Source organism: Pelmatolapia mariae, linkage group LG12 (genome assembly GCF_036321145.2).
Source record: "Pelmatolapia mariae isolate MD_Pm_ZW linkage group LG12, Pm_UMD_F_2, whole genome shotgun sequence".
NCBI lineage: Eukaryota > Metazoa > Chordata > Actinopteri > Cichliformes > Cichlidae > Pelmatolapia > Pelmatolapia mariae.
This window is the reverse complement of record NC_086237.1, coordinates 7,104,956-7,124,228: the sequence shown is the minus strand read 5'-3', so window position 1 is coordinate 7,124,228 and position 19,273 is coordinate 7,104,956. Positions and strand designations below refer to the sequence as shown.

Below are 19,273 nucleotides of genomic sequence, written 5' to 3'. Positions count from 1 at the left end.
CGGATCGTGGTAGAAGTATAATTACCTCGGAAAACTACGTTTAAAGTTTTATTTAAAGTCGCATATAAAGCCATTTTAAAATGCTTAACTAAAGAGATCAAAAAGCATGTTTGCAGACTCATACAAAAAAGTTTGAACATATTTGAAAAGTTTTACTCCATCAAAACAACTAACAACTTTTTTTCAAAAGCCTTCACTTAGCACATGGCTATTTTGAACGACACATCAGCTGTTAGTGGTGTCTTAGAGTATGTATGCCACAGTTCTTCTATATTGAACCTTAAATTGTCCCTGATTTGTTCAGAGGTAGTATGAGTGTGTGATAGAAAATGCATTCATAGACTGCCTGAATGTGTGTGTGAATGGGTTTATGTACTATAGCTTGTAGTAAAAGCTACTTTCAGTGCTCATTCAAACTAGAAAAGTGCTAAATAATGACAAGTTAATCACAAGTGGTATTGTATTGCACATTGAGTCTGGAACATTTAAAAAACGATCCCATTTATTTTGGATTTTGTGCACACTGACATGAGTAAGCTGAACATTTACTGAAATTTGTGAATCTAAAGCAAAAATTGTATAGGGCAAGCTTTACTTTAAGAATGATTTTTGCTACATAATATAAAAAGCCAACATTAAAAAGGTGTGTACTGAAGGTTTTTTGCCTGAGAGAAATTTACTTCAACTTGGCTATCTTTGGTCTCAAACCATTCCTTCATTAGCCTGTGTTTTTCTGTAGACAAAGAGAAGGTATCCCAGTGCAAAGAAGATGAGGATGATGGAGAGGAAGAGGATGCCTTTCCAGGGCCCTATGGGCAGGGCCTTCATCACTACAGGATTTTCGGCTGGAACTAGATTGGTCAGGTTTAGCATGTAACCCAAAGCCCAGCCTACAGATGCTCCTCCGGCCTACAGAAACACAAGAAGAGGTGCAGTGATATCACATCATATAGTCGATTCTATCAGTTTTTTCATTCCAGCAAATCATTTCGTTTCACCTCTCACCTTTTTTTCAAAAGAAATAGAAGGATTGTTTTGGTTTTAAAGCCCCTAAAATATAATAATACAATAGCTGACCTTAATCTTACAGAGAATGTGATGATTTTGTAGATAATTAAAGTCAGTCATATATCCACAAACACAACAAGCTGAAAGTCAGTGATGCTGCTCGGTTTGCAGTCCTGAATATCACGGCACAAGCAGGATTCACTGCACTGTTAATGTTAGCTATGTTATATTGCTGCCTCTGTTCGGTGGTGTTGAGCCAAACGGACTTTAACGTGTGTTTGAACGAGCTGACGGTTCACTCGTTAAGCTGAAAGAAAGATGCTTTAATCACAGGAGTCACACATGTGTCCACTGTACCATCTGGGAACTCTTCTTGTTTAGCACTCGTAATAACACAAACACTAAATCCTCCTTCTCTTGTGCTGTTTTGTAGCAGTGTATACACCTGAGACTGTCACCTGTCTGTCTGTCCTGCACTCTCTCTCTGTTTCTTTCTCTCTGATTGTGGAATAAAAGTATGAACATGTATTTATAAGTTACACTTGTGTTTGAATCCTGCAGCTTATCACACATTTGATTTCCATGTGTGACAACTGCAAGTGTCCAGAGTGAGGACAGACTGAGGGACCCACTGCTGCACATCATCTGTGAGGCTTTGTACACCTGATGATCCACCAGGACAAACTCAGCAGTGTGTGAGGAAGAGGAGGAGGAAGAGCCAGCAGCAGCTGACAGATGGAGAGAATAGACAGACTGTTCCCTGTTTGTGAAGGAGGCATTAAGCTGTTGGGTGTTACCTGAAACTGATCGATGGCTTTCAGTGGCTCTGTGCAGTTAGTGAGAGTTTCTTTAAGATCCTCTCCGTTGGATATACCAAGCTCAGGCAGCCCCGCGAACATCTTGCTTTCAGTTTAAGCATCAATTAAATGATCTGAGTCCAAATGATGTCTTCTGACGGGAGTTTTGTCAACAAAAGTAAGTTCCTTCTGCAGAAAACAACACATTCGCCTTTTCAATGCGAGCTTCCTGTGTTGCAACTTTGTAAACACTCCGCCAGAAACATCCGCGATGAAACGTTCCAGCGTGCTACGCGGTAAAAGGGCGAGCATCAAGGGGTTCGATTGCAAGCTGCGGAGAAGCGCGAAGTCATAACGTACAAAGAGCTGATGTAAAACCGAGTGTTAAAAAAGTGTCCGCTGCATTTACTGTCTGTGATTTTCATGCTGTGTTTTTTTTCGCGGATCGTGGTAGAAGTATAATTACCTCGGAAAACTTAACATTTATCTATATGAAATTAATTTCATATAGATAAATACATTTATTTAAATATTTAATTGTATATGCTTGTGAGTAATTTCAGATTTATCTTCTGTTATTACTGTGGCGCACCTGCAGTACCTTCATCGTCCACCAGTGGGCCCACATTTCACTGGTAAAAGAGGTGTTGTATCTGAACTTAGAACTTTTTTTTATTGTCATTGTACAGTTTCTTGCACATCAAAATTAGGTAGCAAGACCACAAAGTGCAAAAGTCTATTTTAAAAAAAAAGTAAAGAAAACAATATACAAATAAGAATATATATCTAACTAATATATAATATTCTCTCTCTATATATATACACGGTGTATGAGTCACAGAAACATTGTGGGTGTGTGTATAAGGGCAGTAATATAATATATAGATAAGGGTGGAAGGGAGGTCATTGGTCATTTAGGATGGGGATGGTAATTGCACATGTGCCAGAATATTGCACAGAGAACAAAATATTGCACAGAAAAAGGGGAAGACCAAAATATTGCACATGGAATAGAGGCAACATAGTCAATAGCAGCGACAGAGTGACTGATATGTAATAAAGTGAATGCCGGATTCCTGTGATTTTATCCAAACGTTTTCTTGAAACTTTCCAGCTCTTTAAGTCTTGTATGCTTGTCTGTATAACTTTTTGTGTGGGAGTAAGTCTCTTAGGCAAAAATTGCAGAAAGTGTGTATAAGGGATTCAAAATATCTACCAGAGAGCTTTCATACACGTGACGATTTCAGTGTAACCATCTCCTGGAAGGTTTCAAACTGTGTCCACATAGGAAGCAATTCACTCGTTCCATATCTTTAAAGTTGGTGGTTGTTCACTAATGAACATTCCAGGGTCTGGTTGCATAGCTGTTTGATGCAATTACTACCATACTACCACTGACTCTCTCTTTCTTTTCTTTCCCGTCTGTGTTTGTGTGTGTCTGTCTGTGGGCATGTTTTCTGTTGACAGTGTGTCTGCCATTGGACAGCCTGTATTATCTCTGTCTCTTAACCTCCGATTCAAAGATAGCAATTTTACTCCAACAATCTGTAAATAAACCTGTTGAATATTTTAACAGTGCTTTGTGAAGGTGTTTGGATGGAGGGTTCCAGGGGATCATTGAGATTATCCTAGATGAAAAAAGAAAAGAGGCACGGTACATGCTGGATAGGTCGCCACTCCATCAGAGAGCGGGGAGGAAGCTACTCAGCATCACATTCATACTAACAGCAGGTTAAGATATCTCAATTAACCTACCATGCATAGGTTTTAACTGATCACTCAGAAAACATGCACACAAAAACCCAGGTGACCTAGAGCTTCTTTTCTATGAATTATGAATGCTAATAATTGTGTGGGAAAAACAGTAGAATTAGAACTTAAGAACTAAAAAAAAACCTCACTGTAATCAATACAATGAGCAATCCAAGAACAAAGAATTAAAAATGATACCCAAAACTGAGTCTACGTTATGCTTCTATGCTTTTTTGCCTCAATATAGGATATTTTAGACAACATCTAAAAGCCTCTCACCATGAATCTTCCTCTCAAGCTGGGCTGAAAGACTCCATTAAAGGAGCACTTGGAGTATTTGCAACTCTCAAAGGAGAACATCTTCTTTACAGTCTCTAAGCATTTTTGGTAGTCTCCTGTGCCCACAACGTTTACATTCCTTTCCAGGTCAATCTTGTCTGGTTTGGAGTCCACAGTACACGGAGAATCAAAGACGTCCTTCCCCAGGATGACAGATTCGTTGAACTGCTTTGGATAGCAGGGGTGCAACACTGTGCTCTTTGGATAGTTATCCTTAAAGTTAGAAGATTAAAATTTTATTAGAAAACATTTTTTAACAATTTTTTTCACAAAGATCATTTCACCATATTGAAGCTATAAAAGCCAATCATAACACAGACACTGCATTGTTCTAAGGTTCCTCGTAGCAACAACTCTGATTTTCCTAAAAATGGTAAAGGCTGGTTATTTAATTTGGTTAACAAGCTAGCAGTTCTCCTGTCCAATCTTTATGGCAAGCTTTCATCTCTCTCTTAACAAGAATGTAACAATATGATCCCAAAATGTGTCAAATGTGAACTTAATCCATTTAGTAAGCTTAATGGAGATGTGTTTCAAACATCCTTATTGCTTAGTAGGACTGCAGCAAGACAATAAAATGTTTACATATGCTGTTTTATATGATCTTGCTATTTGAACTTCTCAGTTGTTGAGAAGATACAGAATCATTATAACAAACAGGGATTATTACAATTGAAATGGTTGCCATTAACAGTTAGAGTCTTTTAACTTGTTGAACAGTACCTTAATGAGATGAGCCAGCAGTTTCCTTAAATACTGGTCTTGGCCGTAGCATAGGAAGCTCTGGGTGTATAGTCTGTAGGTGTTTCCAAAAAGCTTCAACTCCATTGTGTTACTTTCATTCTCCACCTTTTCAGAGGTCTCAAAGGTAATCTGAGTAGATGCTCCTCCTAAATCCAAAGCTCCAATTGTCTCTCTGCCTGGATTCATCCAGTGACCTACAAAACCATACTGGGTAATAACAAAGGACATGACACCACAGTGAAATTAGAATCACTTAGAATCAACCAATAACATTCAATGAAAACGTTTAGAGAAAAATGACCAAAGCACTCTAATGCTCTAAAACTGTAAGAGAAATTTAGTCATGCAACCATGTTGCAGTAATAACATCACTTAGTCAATTACCAGTGTATTTCTATGCTCCCAGCAGCTACCAGTAAGTCCAATGTATTTCAGTGGAATAGCTATAGTGCTATAGATCTAATAGGAATTCATCTTTTCTAGATTATGGACACTAATATATTTCTAGAATATTCCCATAATGTTTGATCTAGTGTCACCATTGTGTAAAATTTCTCATTACAATTAGCCTCGGGTATATTTTGTGTGTTAGTGTTTGTGTCCTAAACCAAGAAACTGTTCCAGTACCCGCCCTTGTGGTAATGGTATCCGTTCTTTAATAACTGTTAAAATTACAGTATTCATCTCACACTTGATGTACACTTATTCCTACCCAACATTAGGGAGTAGATTTACTAATGGACCATAATCTTTCTGGTCATCAAGAAAAAGTACTGTCTATATTACTAAAGAGGCACAGTTCAAGCTGAATAGTGTACCCGGGGGCTGTACTAATTTTATATGTATGTGTAGGAGTTTCTCTTGTAGACCATAACATTTTTGAATATTTAAATTAATCATGAAAATGTATTTTATAAAAGCTGCAGCACATCATTTCCTGCAAATTGTGCTGAATTTAACAATTAAAAAATTCTTGATTTTGTGTCTGAAATGGCAGACTGTTGTGAGTGGAAGCATTCCCCTTTTTTGTAATTGCAAAAGAAGCAGTTCTCATAATGAATGCATGAATTGAATTAACTAAACTTGACTGAACTTAAGTGTTGGAGGGAGGTAGAGAATCCCAGTTCAACACTCATACAGGGATGCATCTTGCAATCTAAAATAGCTGTTTGGCTTCACTTGTAAATGTAAAAGGTGGCCACATCCCCACCTAAACATGCAACTCATGCGTCATAAAATACCTACATGTAATTTTCAACTGGGACGCTTCCAGCACTTGGCATCTTCATGTACACCAGTCAATCCATCACATTTCTAACATGGTGCTTAATTAAAAATGTTAACTAGATCCTGAACTCAGTTTTCATTATGTTGTTAATAATACTCACTGTAAGTAAGTTAACAGTCACAAACAAGTTACTCAGCTAAGTACAAGTAAAATTATTAGTTAATAAGTCAGTTTAACTAATAAATATCTAACTTGGAAAATAGGTGAAGCGATTTACTGAAACATATATAGGCTAAAACAAACAATTCTAACAGGCTTGAGCATTAATACTTAGGATGACTATCTTTAATCATCAGTACAGCCTGAAATCTCTTAGGATAGCTTTTTTGTAATTTCTATAAGTAGTCTTCAGGAATAGGACAATAGACAATAAAACAATAAAAGGACAATAAAAGGACAATATAAAAACTCTTCTTTAGGTGATGGCTGTTATTAGTCCCTTTCTAGAAATTTCAACTTTTGATTGATTACTCCATCAGACCTGTTGCTCCTATTTTTCATTCCAGATCTTGTGCAATGTGACACACCTCATCTTTTTTCCCTCTTACCCTTCTTTAAGAATGGCTTGTAATGGCTTTGTATTTCTTTTTTGCAACTTTAATTTTTATTAGCTTTAGTTAGTATTGAAAACAATACAGTAAAGAAAATTACAAACAAACAAACAGTCTGGAGTTTACATTTCTTTCCCCACCTTCTATCACATGCAAATCTCTTTTTATGTCGTGTTTTTGGTGCCACTTAAAAATGTTTTCCACTTCCTCCATTGTCTATCATACTTACACCCCATCAGTCTAATGTTGAATGTAATTTCTGAGATACCTTCTACAATCCTAATCCAATCTTGTTGAGTGGGAGGGTCTGGGTGTAACCAGTTCTTTGTGATTGCTTTCTTTGTTGCGGCTGGGATTATTTTTACTAGATACATGTCCTCCTTTTATACCAGTTCCTTTATGTTTCCAAGGTACATCACTTGACAGGTGTTTGGGAGTGCATAACCCAGAACATTATCCATGGTCATTTTAAGGTCTTCCCAATACTTTTTTATTTTTATGCACTTCCAAAATATATGTGGGTAATCAGCTTCTGTTTCTCCACACAGTCTCCAACATTTCGGTGGACTTGAGATCTGTTTACTTTTAACTTTGGGTGTAATGAAAAAACGCGTCAAATTTTTCCAGCAAAATTCCCTCCACAACCTCAAATTCGTTGTACTGTGTTGTATTTCACAGATACTAAACCATTCCTTCTCTGTTATAGTTATGGTCAGTTTCTTTGTATTTCTTAAGTACATCACTTTCAGATACTGTTCATCTGCTATATAAATAGGTTTTTAGGCATACCACTACTTTAGTCTTTAGTATCCTCAGATATTGTTAACAGCACACTCCTAACACGTCTTGACCTTACAACTTTACAACACATTGAGGCAAATGTTGTTGTGATTTGGTGCTATATAAATAAATGGAATTGAATTAAATTGCATTATTTTATTGGTTTATGCCAGGTTCTTCGGGAATTACTTTGCTGGTGCAGTAATAACATTTTGTGCAAGTCAAACTGTGTTATTATGGTATTTGCCATAACAGTTTGGAACAAAAGATAGGAACAAAGTGTGTTTTTGTGAAAAGCTGCTAGTAACAAAATGCTTAAAGAAGTGCTTAAAACTGTCCATGTAGGCACAACACTGGTTAATCCCATGAGTTATATATATTTAATGCTCGAATGGTTCATAGGTCAGTGTTAAGTGGCTTAAAAACTTTAAAGGCCTTCAAAAGAAAGGGCAGTTGTTCGTGGCTTAAGACTTTTGCACAGTACGGTATATGGTTTTGAATTATGAATTATATTTTGGTTTGATTGTGCTTATTAGTTTTCTGGCCCCTGTATTATTTCATGTCTCTAGTGTTGTCATAAATGACTTTAGGTTTATTAGTTTCCTTTAGCCATCCAGTCCTTAGTCTCACCTCTGTGTTTGTTCTTTAGTGTTTTCCATGTCAAGTCAGTTTTGTCTTTGTGTTGGTTTACCATTTTGTTACTGTCAAGTTTGCATGTTGAGTCCGTGTTTCAGTGTTGGTGATTTCTTGTTTTATTGGCAATCTTTGGCTGTATCCCAATTCAGGGTCTGCAGCCTTAAAGGCTGCATTTTAAGGCCGATTACGTCACAGCGGCGCGCCGAAGGCTGTCCCAATTCAAAGGCTGCTCGAAATGCGGCCCTCAAATGCGTCCTTCATTTCCCTGAATTTTAAGGCTATGGCGGTGTAGACTTCGCGGCCCGACATATCCCACAATTCATAGCGCGGCAGTCGGTGTGGATAATTTTGCCGCAGACGGCAGAAGCGTAGCGGCCGAAGAGTAAACTGTTAAACGTAAGTACTGAATATTATGTCACTTATTTATGTGCAAATGTTTAATAACGAAGAACATTAAAACATTACTGTTGGCCACATGTCGGCAAAGTTATTTGCCATTAGCGATGTTTGTACTTTCAGCGTTTACTTGGTTTTAAAGCCCCTAAAATATAATAATACAATAGCTGACCTTAATCTTACAGAGAATGTGATGATTTTGTAGATAATTAAAGTCAGTCATATATCCACAAACACAACAAGCTGAAAGTCAGTGATGCTGCTCGGTTTGCAGTCCTGAATATCACGGCACAAGCAGGATTCACTGCACTGTTAATGTTAGCTATGTTATATTGCTGCCTCTGTTCGGTGGTGTTGAGCCAAACGGACTTTAACGTGTGTTTGAACGAGCTGACGGTTCACTCGTTAAGCTGAAAGAAAGATGCTTTAATCACAGGAGTCACACATGTGTCCACTGTACCATCTGGGAACTCTTCTTGTTTAGCACTCGTAATAACACAAACACTAAATCCTCCTTCTCTTGTGCTGTTTTGTAGCAGTGTATACACCTGAGACTGTCACCTGTCTGTCTGTCCTGCACTCTCTCTCTGTTTCTTTCTCTCTGATTGTGGAATAAAAGTATGAACATGTATTTATAAGTTACACTTGTGTTTGAATCCTGCAGCTTATCACACATTTGATTTCCATGTGTGACAACTGCAAGTGTCCAGAGTGAGGACAGACTGAGGGACCCACTGCTGCACATCATCTGTGAGGCTTTGTACACCTGATGATCCACCAGGACAAACTCAGCAGTGTGTGAGGAAGAGGAGGAGGAAGAGCCAGCAGCAGCTGACAGATGGAGAGAATAGACAGACTGTTCCCTGTTTGTGAAGGAGGCATTAAGCTGTTGGGTGTTACCTGAAACTGATCGATGGCTTTCAGTGGCTCTGTGCAGTTAGTGAGAGTTTCTTTAAGATCCTCTCCGTTGGATATACCAAGCTCAGGCAGCCCCGCGAACATCTTGCTTTCAGTTTAAGCATCAATTAAATGATCTGAGTCCAAATGATGTCTTCTGACGGGAGTTTTGTCAACAAAAGTAAGTTCCTTCTGCAGAAAACAACACATTCGCCTTTTCAATGCGAGCTTCCTGTGTTGCAACTTTGTAAACACTCCGCCAGAAACATCCGCGATGAAACGTTCCAGCGTGCTACGCGGTAAAAGGGCGAGCATCAAGGGGTTCGATTGCAAGCTGCGGAGAAGCGCGAAGTCATAACGTACAAAGAGCTGATGTAAAACCGAGTGTTAAAAAAGTGTCCGCTGCATTTACTGTCTGTGATTTTCATGCTGTGTTTTTTTTCGCGGATCGTGGTAGAAGTATAATTACCTCGGAAAACTACGTTTAAAGTTTTATTTAAAGTCGCATATAAAGCCATTTTAAAATGCTTAACTAAAGAGATCAAAAAGCATGTTTGCAGACTCATACAAAAAAGTTTGAACATATTTGAAAAGTTTTACTCCATCAAAACAACTAACAACTTTTTTTCAAAAGCCTTCACTTAGCACATGGCTATTTTGAACGACACATCAGCTGTTAGTGGTGTCTTAGAGTATGTATGCCACAGTTCTTCTATATTGAACCTTAAATTGTCCCTGATTTGTTCAGAGGTAGTATGAGTGTGTGATAGAAAATGCATTCATAGACTGCCTGAATGTGTGTGTGAATGGGTTTATGTACTATAGCTTGTAGTAAAAGCTACTTTCAGTGCTCATTCAAACTAGAAAAGTGCTAAATAATGACAAGTTAATCACAAGTGGTATTGTATTGCACATTGAGTCTGGAACATTTAAAAAACGATCCCATTTATTTTGGATTTTGTGCACACTGACATGAGTAAGCTGAACATTTACTGAAATTTGTGAATCTAAAGCAAAAATTGTATAGGGCAAGCTTTACTTTAAGAATGATTTTTGCTACATAATATAAAAAGCCAACATTAAAAAGGTGTGTACTGAAGGTTTTTTGCCTGAGAGAAATTTACTTCAACTTGGCTATCTTTGGTCTCAAACCATTCCTTCATTAGCCTGTGTTTTTCTGTAGACAAAGAGAAGGTATCCCAGTGCAAAGAAGATGAGGATGATGGAGAGGAAGAGGATGCCTTTCCAGGGCCCTATGGGCAGGGCCTTCATCACTACAGGATTTTCGGCTGGAACTAGATTGGTCAGGTTTAGCATGTAACCCAAAGCCCAGCCTACAGATGCTCCTCCGGCCTACAGAAACACAAGAAGAGGTGCAGTGATATCACATCATATAGTCGATTCTATCAGTTTTTTCATTCCAGCAAATCATTTCGTTTCACCTCTCACCTTTTTTTCAAAAGAAATAGAAGGAAGGGAAACCTCATTAAAATGGTAGCCCTGTGTTAAGAGCACCTGGACGAAATTGGAGACGGCACAGACATTCTTCATGTATTTCTTATCCTGCTTTGTCCTATTCGTCATCTATAAGTGAAAATACAATGTGTGAGGTTTTGTATTATGTTATTTAAAGCTCGTCAGAATCAGAGAGATTTTATCAATCCCAGAGAGAAATTGAGTTGTCAAAGCCGGAAATATACAACAAACATCAAGCACTCATAAAAACGAGTGTAGAAACAGAGATATTGATAGATATATGATAGATAATATATGTAGATATATGTCGACAGTCACTTTAGAGCCTTCAAGTAACATGATGAAGAATTGGTGGCTTGTTTGCTGGATTTACAAATCAACACGTCTCAAAGTCTTTATGGACAGTACCTCAGAGATGCTCATGCTGCAGACGTGCCGGACAGCCTCTGCGGTTTGATTAGGAGACGTCATATCCATGTTGGTGAGGGTAGAGATGTATTTGTGAGTGAAGTAGAAAGCAGAGAATGCCTGTGGAGAAGAAAGAATAGTGCAATGGATGAAGGTTAAGTATCCCCCTACTGCTTCGACTGAATTTCAATCTGTTTTTGAAGACAGAATTAAAAATGTGATCTGTAACCACGAAGGAAGCATTAGTACAATCCATTAGGTCCTGATACAAATGCCTGTAATGCATTCCATTTTTAGTGTTTAGGAGTATTTTCAATCATCAATCAATCAATGTATGTGGGAGTGTGTGTGCGTGCGTGCGCGCATGTGTGTGTGTGTGTGTGTGTAAAGAAGAAAGGATATCAGAAAAAGCAAAAATTAGTGCTCATTCAGTGAAGAGCATACTACACTATTATTGATCTGGAACTGAGGAATTACTGACTAGAACACTGATTTCTACTGCTTTGTCAAGATTAAAAACCTGGCCATTCCCAAAGTCAAGATTGCTGCGGCCCACTTAAAAAAAACAGAAAAATCTCATAGGGCACACTAAATCTTAAGTCTTCACCCTAATCCAGGAGAAAGTGATGTATTTTCTTGAATAAAATGCATTACAAAACATAAGGAATACAGGCTGTTGGCTATTAATTGTTAATGCTGTCCAGTCATATGCATAAATCAGTATTAAGGCCAATGTGGGACCGAGCCAACCACTAGGGCACAAACTTCAAAACAAGAGCCATATATTTAGGTCAGAGTAATGAGCCATATTGCAAACTAATCACTTCATATTATCAGTTTAATTAATTTCATATAGATAAATACATTTATTTAAATATTTAATTGTATATGCTTGTGAGTAATTTCAGATTTATCTTCTGTTATTACTGTGGCGCACCTGCAGTACCTTCATCGTCCACCAGTGGGCCCACATTTCACTGGTAAAAGAGGTGTTGTATCTGAACTTAGAACTTTTTTTTATTGTCATTGTACAGTTTCTTGCACATCAAAATTAGGTAGCAAGACCACAAAGTGCAAAAGTCTATTTTAAAAAAAAAGTAAAGAAAACAATATACAAATAAGAATATATATCTAACTAATATATAATATTCTCTCTCTATATATATACACGGTGTATGAGTCACAGAAACATTGTGGGTGTGTGTATAAGGGCAGTAATATAATATATAGATAAGGGTGGAAGGGAGGTCATTGGTCATTTAGGATGGGGATGGTAATTGCACATGTGCCAGAATATTGCACAGAGAACAAAATATTGCACAGAAAAAGGGGAAGACCAAAATATTGCACATGGAATAGAGGCAACATAGTCAATAGCAGCGACAGAGTGACTGATATGTAATAAAGTGAATGCCGGATTCCTGTGATTTTATCCAAACGTTTTCTTGAAACTTTCCAGCTCTTTAAGTCTTGTATGCTTGTCTGTATAACTTTTTGTGTGGGAGTAAGTCTCTTAGGCAAAAATTGCAGAAAGTGTGTATAAGGGATTCAAAATATCTACCAGAGAGCTTTCATACACGTGACGATTTCAGTGTAACCATCTCCTGGAAGGTTTCAAACTGTGTCCACATAGGAAGCAATTCACTCGTTCCATATCTTTAAAGTTGGTGGTTGTTCACTAATGAACATTCCAGGGTCTGGTTGCATAGCTGTTTGATGCAATTACTACCATACTACCACTGACTCTCTCTTTCTTTTCTTTCCCGTCTGTGTTTGTGTGTGTCTGTCTGTGGGCATGTTTTCTGTTGACAGTGTGTCTGCCATTGGACAGCCTGTATTATCTCTGTCTCTTAACCTCCGATTCAAAGATAGCAATTTTACTCCAACAATCTGTAAATAAACCTGTTGAATATTTTAACAGTGCTTTGTGAAGGTGTTTGGATGGAGGGTTCCAGGGGATCATTGAGATTATCCTAGATGAAAAAAGAAAAGAGGCACGGTACATGCTGGATAGGTCGCCACTCCATCAGAGAGCGGGGAGGAAGCTACTCAGCATCACATTCATACTAACAGCAGGTTAAGATATCTCAATTAACCTACCATGCATAGGTTTTAACTGATCACTCAGAAAACATGCACACAAAAACCCAGGTGACCTAGAGCTTCTTTTCTATGAATTATGAATGCTAATAATTGTGTGGGAAAAACAGTAGAATTAGAACTTAAGAACTAAAAAAAAACCTCACTGTAATCAATACAATGAGCAATCCAAGAACAAAGAATTAAAAATGATACCCAAAACTGAGTCTACGTTATGCTTCTATGCTTTTTTGCCTCAATATAGGATATTTTAGACAACATCTAAAAGCCTCTCACCATGAATCTTCCTCTCAAGCTGGGCTGAAAGACTCCATTAAAGGAGCACTTGGAGTATTTGCAACTCTCAAAGGAGAACATCTTCTTTACAGTCTCTAAGCATTTTTGGTAGTCTCCTGTGCCCACAACGTTTACATTCCTTTCCAGGTCAATCTTGTCTGGTTTGGAGTCCACAGTACACGGAGAATCAAAGACGTCCTTCCCCAGGATGACAGATTCGTTGAACTGCTTTGGATAGCAGGGGTGCAACACTGTGCTCTTTGGATAGTTATCCTTAAAGTTAGAAGATTAAAATTTTATTAGAAAACATTTTTTAACAATTTTTTTCACAAAGATCATTTCACCATATTGAAGCTATAAAAGCCAATCATAACACAGACACTGCATTGTTCTAAGGTTCCTCGTAGCAACAACTCTGATTTTCCTAAAAATGGTAAAGGCTGGTTATTTAATTTGGTTAACAAGCTAGCAGTTCTCCTGTCCAATCTTTATGGCAAGCTTTCATCTCTCTCTTAACAAGAATGTAACAATATGATCCCAAAATGTGTCAAATGTGAACTTAATCCATTTAGTAAGCTTAATGGAGATGTGTTTCAAACATCCTTATTGCTTAGTAGGACTGCAGCAAGACAATAAAATGTTTACATATGCTGTTTTATATGATCTTGCTATTTGAACTTCTCAGTTGTTGAGAAGATACAGAATCATTATAACAAACAGGGATTATTACAATTGAAATGGTTGCCATTAACAGTTAGAGTCTTTTAACTTGTTGAACAGTACCTTAATGAGATGAGCCAGCAGTTTCCTTAAATACTGGTCTTGGCCATAGCATAGGAAGCTCTGGGTGTATAGTCTGTAGGTGTTTCCAAAAAGCTTCAACTCCATTGTGTTACTTTCATTCTCCACCTTTTCAGAGGTCTCAAAGGTAATCTGAGTAGATGCTCCTCCTAAATCCAAAGCTCCAATTGTCTCTCTGCCTGGATTCATCCAGTGACCTACAAAACCATACTGGGTAATAACAAAGGACATGACACCACAGTGAAATTAGAATCACTTAGAATCAACCAATAACATTCAATGAAAACGTTTAGAGAAAAATGACCAAAGCACTCTAATGCTCTAAAACTGTAAGAGAAATTTAGTCATGCAACCATGTTGCAGTAATAACATCACTTAGTCAATTACCAGTGTATTTCTATGCTCCCAGCAGCTACCAGTAAGTCCAATGTATTTCAGTGGAATAGCTATAGTGCTATAGATCTAATAGGAATTCATCTTTTCTAGATTATGGACACTAATATATTTCTAGAATATTCCCATAATGTTTGATCTAGTGTCACCATTGTGTAAAATTTCTCATTACAATTAGCCTCGGGTATATTTTGTGTGTTAGTGTTTGTGTCCTAAACCAAGAAACTGTTCCAGTACCCGCCCTTGTGGTAATGGTATCCGTTCTTTAATAACTGTTAAAATTACAGTATTCATCTCACACTTGATGTACACTTATTCCTACCCAACATTAGGGAGTAGATTTACTAATGGACCATAATCTTTCTGGTCATCAAGAAAAAGTACTGTCTATATTACTAAAGAGGCACAGTTCAAGCTGAATAGTGTACCCGGGGGCTGTACTAATTTTATATGTATGTGTAGGAGTTTCTCTTGTAGACCATAACATTTTTGAATATTTAAATTAATCATGAAAATGTATTTTATAAAAGCTGCAGCACATCATTTCCTGCAAATTGTGCTGAATTTAACAATTAAAAAATTCTTGATTTTGTGTCTGAAATGGCAGACTGTTGTGAGTGGAAGCATTCCCCTTTTTTGTAATTGCAAAAGAAGCAGTTCTCATAATGAATGCATGAATTGAATTAACTAAACTTGACTGAACTTAAGTGTTGGAGGGAGGTAGAGAATCCCAGTTCAACACTCATACAGGGATGCATCTTGCAATCTAAAATAGCTGTTTGGCTTCACTTGTAAATGGAAAAGGTGGCCACATCCCCACCTAAACATGCAACTCATGCGTCATAAAATACCTACATGTAATTTTCAACTGGGACGCTTCCAGCACTTGGCATCTTCATGTACACCAGTCAATCCATCACATTTCTAACATGGTGCTTAATTAAAAATGTTAACTAGATCCTGAACTCAGTTTTCATTATGTTGTTAATAATACTCACTGTAAGTAAGTTAACAGTCACAAACAAGTTACTCAGCTAAGTACAAGTAAAATTATTAGTTAATAAGTCAGTTTAACTAATAAATATCTAACTTGGAAAATAGGTGAAGCGATTTACTGAAACATATATAGGCTAAAACAAACAATTCTAACAGGCTTGAGCATTAATACTTAGGATGACTATCTTTAATCATCAGTACAGCCTGAAATCTCTTAGGATAGCTTTTTTGTAATTTCTATAAGTAGTCTTCAGGAATAGGACAATAGACAATAAAACAATAAAAGGACAATAAAAGGACAATATAAAAACTCTTCTTTAGGTGATGGCTGTTATTAGTCCCTTTCTAGAAATTTCAACTTTTGATTGATTACTCCATCAGACCTGTTGCTCCTATTTTTCATTCCAGATCTTGTGCAATGTGACACACCTCATCTTTTTTCCCTCTTACCCTTCTTTAAGAATGGCTTGTAATGGCTTTGTATTTCTTTTTTGCAACTTTAATTTTTATTAGCTTTAGTTAGTATTGAAAACAATACAGTAAAGAAAATTACAAACAAACAAACAGTCTGGAGTTTACATTTCTTTCCCCACCTTCTATCACATGCAAATCTCTTTTTATGTCGTGTTTTTGGTGCCACTTAAAAATGTTTTCCACTTCCTCCATTGTCTATCATACTTACACCCCATCAGTCTAATGTTGAATGTAATTTCTGAGATACCTTCTACAATCCTAATCCAATCTTGTTGAGTGGGAGGGTCTGGGTGTAACCAGTTCTTTGTGATTGCTTTCTTTGTTGCGGCTGGGATTATTTTTACTAGATACATGTCCTCCTTTTATACCAGTTCCTTTATGTTTCCAAGGTACATCACTTGACAGGTGTTTGGGAGTGCATAACCCAGAACATTATCCATGGTCATTTTAAGGTCTTCCCAATACTTTTTTATTTTTATGCACTTCCAAAATATATGTGGGTAATCAGCTTCTGTTTCTCCACACAGTCTCCAACATTTCGGTGGACTTGAGATCTGTTTACTTTTAACTTTGGGTGTAATGAAAAAACGCGTCAAATTTTTCCAGCAAAATTCCCTCCACAACCTCAAATTCGTTGTACTGTGTTGTATTTCACAGATACTAAACCATTCCTTCTCTGTTATAGTTATGGTCAGTTTCTTTGTATTTCTTAAGTACATCACTTTCAGATACTGTTCATCTGCTATATAAATAGGTTTTTAGGCATACCACTACTTTAGTCTTTAGTATCCTCAGATATTGTTAACAGCACACTCCTAACACGTCTTGACCTTACAACTTTACAACACATTGAGGCAAATGTTGTTGTGATTTGGTGCTATATAAATAAATGGAATTGAATTAAATTGCATTATTTTATTGGTTTATGCCAGGTTCTTCGGGAATTACTTTGCTGGTGCAGTAATAACATTTTGTGCAAGTCAAACTGTGTTATTATGGTATTTGCCATAACAGTTTGGAACAAAAGATAGGAACAAAGTGTGTTTTTGTGAAAAGCTGCTAGTAACAAAATGCTTAAAGAAGTGCTTAAAACTGTCCATGTAGGCACAACACTGGTTAATCCCATGAGTTATATATATTTAATGCTCGAATGGTTCATAGGTCAGTGTTAAGTGGCTTAAAAACTTTAAAGGCCTTCAAAAGAAAGGGCAGTTGTTCGTGGCTTAAGACTTTTGCACAGTACGGTATATGGTTTTGAATTATGAATTATATTTTGGTTTGATTGTGCTTATTAGTTTTCTGGCCCCTGTATTATTTCATGTCTCTAGTGTTGTCATAAATGACTTTAGGTTTATTAGTTTCCTTTAGCCATCCAGTCCTTAGTCTCACCTCTGTGTTTGTTCTTTAGTGTTTTCCATGTCAAGTCAGTTTTGTCTTTGTGTTGGTTTACCATTTTGTTACTGTCAAGTTTGCATGTTGAGTCCGTGTTTCAGTGTTGGTGATTTCTTGTTTTATTGGCAATCTTTGGCTGTATCCCAATTCAGGGTCTGCAGCCTTAAAGGCTGCATTTTAAGGCCGATTACGTCACAGCGGCGCGCCGAAGGCTGTCCCAATTCAAAGGCTGCTCGAAATGCGGCCCTCAAATGCGTCCTTCATTTCCCTGAATTTTAAGGCTATGGCGGTGTAGACTTCGCGGCCCGACATATCCCACAATTCATAGCGCGGCAGTCGGTGTGGATAATTTTGCCGCAGACGGCAGAAGCGTAGCGGCCGAAGAGTAAACTGTTAAACGTAAGTACTGAATATTATGTCACTTATTTATGTGCAAATGTTTAATAACGAAGAACATTAAAACATTACTGTTGGCCACATGTCGGCAAAGTTATTTGCCATTAGCGATGTTTGTACTTTCAGCGTTTACTTGGTTTTAAAGCCCCTAAAATATAATAATACAATAGCTGACCTTAATCTTACAGAGAATGTGATGATTTTGTAGATAATTAAAGTCAGTCATATATCCACAAACACAACAAGCTGAAAGTCAGTGATGCTGCTCGGTTTGCAGTCCTGAGTATCACGGCACAAGCAGGATTCACTGCACTGTTAATGTTAGCTATGTTATATTGCTGCCTCTGTTCGGTGGTGTTGAGCCAAACGGACTTTAACGTGTGTTTGAACGAGCTGACGGTTCACTCGTTAAGCTGAAAGAAAGATGCTTTAATCACAGGAGTCACACATGTGTCCACTGTACCATCTGGGAACTCTTCTTGTTTAGCACTCGTAATAACACAAACACTAAATCCTCCTTCTCTTGTGCTGTTTTGTAGCAGTGTATACACCTGAGACTGTCACCTGTCTGTCTGTCCTGCACTCTCTCTCTGTTTCTTTCTCTCTGATTGTGGAATAAAAGTATGAACATGTATTTATAAGTTACACTTGTGTTTGAATCCTGCAGCTTATCACACATTTGATTTCCATGTGTGACAACTGCAAGTGTCCAGAGTGAGGACAGACTGAGGGACCCACTGCTGCACATCATCTGTGAGGCTTTGTACACCTGATGATCCACCAGGACAAACTCAGCAGTGTGTGAGGAAGAGGAGGAGGAAGAGCCAGCAGCAGCTGACAGATGGAGAGAATAGACAGACTGTTCCCTGTTTGTGAAGGAGGCATTAAGCTGTTGGGTGTTACCTGAAACTGATCGATGGCTTTCAGTGGCTCTGTGCAGTTAGTGAGAGTTTCTTTAAGATCCTCTCCGTTGGATATACCAAGCTCAGGCAGCCCCGCGAACATCTTGCTTTCAGTTTAAGCATCAATTAAATGATCTGAGTCCAAATGATGTCTTCTGACGGGAGTTTTGTCAACAAAAGTAAGTTCCTTCTGCAGAAAACAACACATTCGCCTTTTCAATGCGAGCTTCCTGTGTTGCAACTTTGTAAACACTCCGCCAGAAACATCCGCGATGAAACGTTCCAGCGTGCTACGCGGTAAAAGGGCGAGCATCAAGGGGTTCGATTGCAAGCTGCGGAGAAGCGCGAAGTCATAACGTACAAAGAGCTGATGTAAAACCGAGTGTTAAAAAAGTGTCCGCTGCATTTACTGTCTGTGATTTTCATGCTGTGTTTTTTTTCGCGGATCGTGGTAGAAGTATAATTACCTCG

At 37.8% G+C, this 19,273-nt stretch overlaps 2 protein-coding genes across 2 annotated transcripts; both read right to left on the bottom strand.

Annotated features, from left to right (window-relative positions):
• Positions 1-142: 142 nt before the first annotated feature.
• On the bottom strand, positions 143-9,614 carry LOC134638802 (ectonucleoside triphosphate diphosphohydrolase 2-like). Its single transcript, XM_063489704.1, has 4 exons — positions 9,192-9,614; positions 4,620-4,847; positions 3,837-4,109; positions 143-909 (listed from the first exon to the last, which is right to left on the bottom strand). The coding sequence occupies exons 1-4, from the start codon at positions 9,291-9,293 to the stop codon at positions 703-705; spliced, it is 810 nt and encodes a 269-aa protein (XP_063345774.1). The 5' UTR covers positions 9,294-9,614; the 3' UTR covers positions 143-702.
• A 161-nt stretch (positions 9,615-9,775) lies between these two features.
• LOC134638800 (ectonucleoside triphosphate diphosphohydrolase 2-like) lies at positions 9,776-19,252 on the bottom strand. The gene is made up of 6 exons (XM_063489702.1): positions 18,804-19,252; positions 14,232-14,459; positions 13,449-13,721; positions 11,073-11,192; positions 10,638-10,772; positions 9,776-10,541 (listed from the first exon to the last, which is right to left on the bottom strand). Exons 1-6 carry the CDS (start codon positions 18,903-18,905, stop codon positions 10,335-10,337), a joined length of 1,065 nt encoding a protein of 354 aa, XP_063345772.1. The 5' UTR covers positions 18,906-19,252; the 3' UTR covers positions 9,776-10,334.
• Positions 19,253-19,273: the final 21 nt, after the last annotated feature.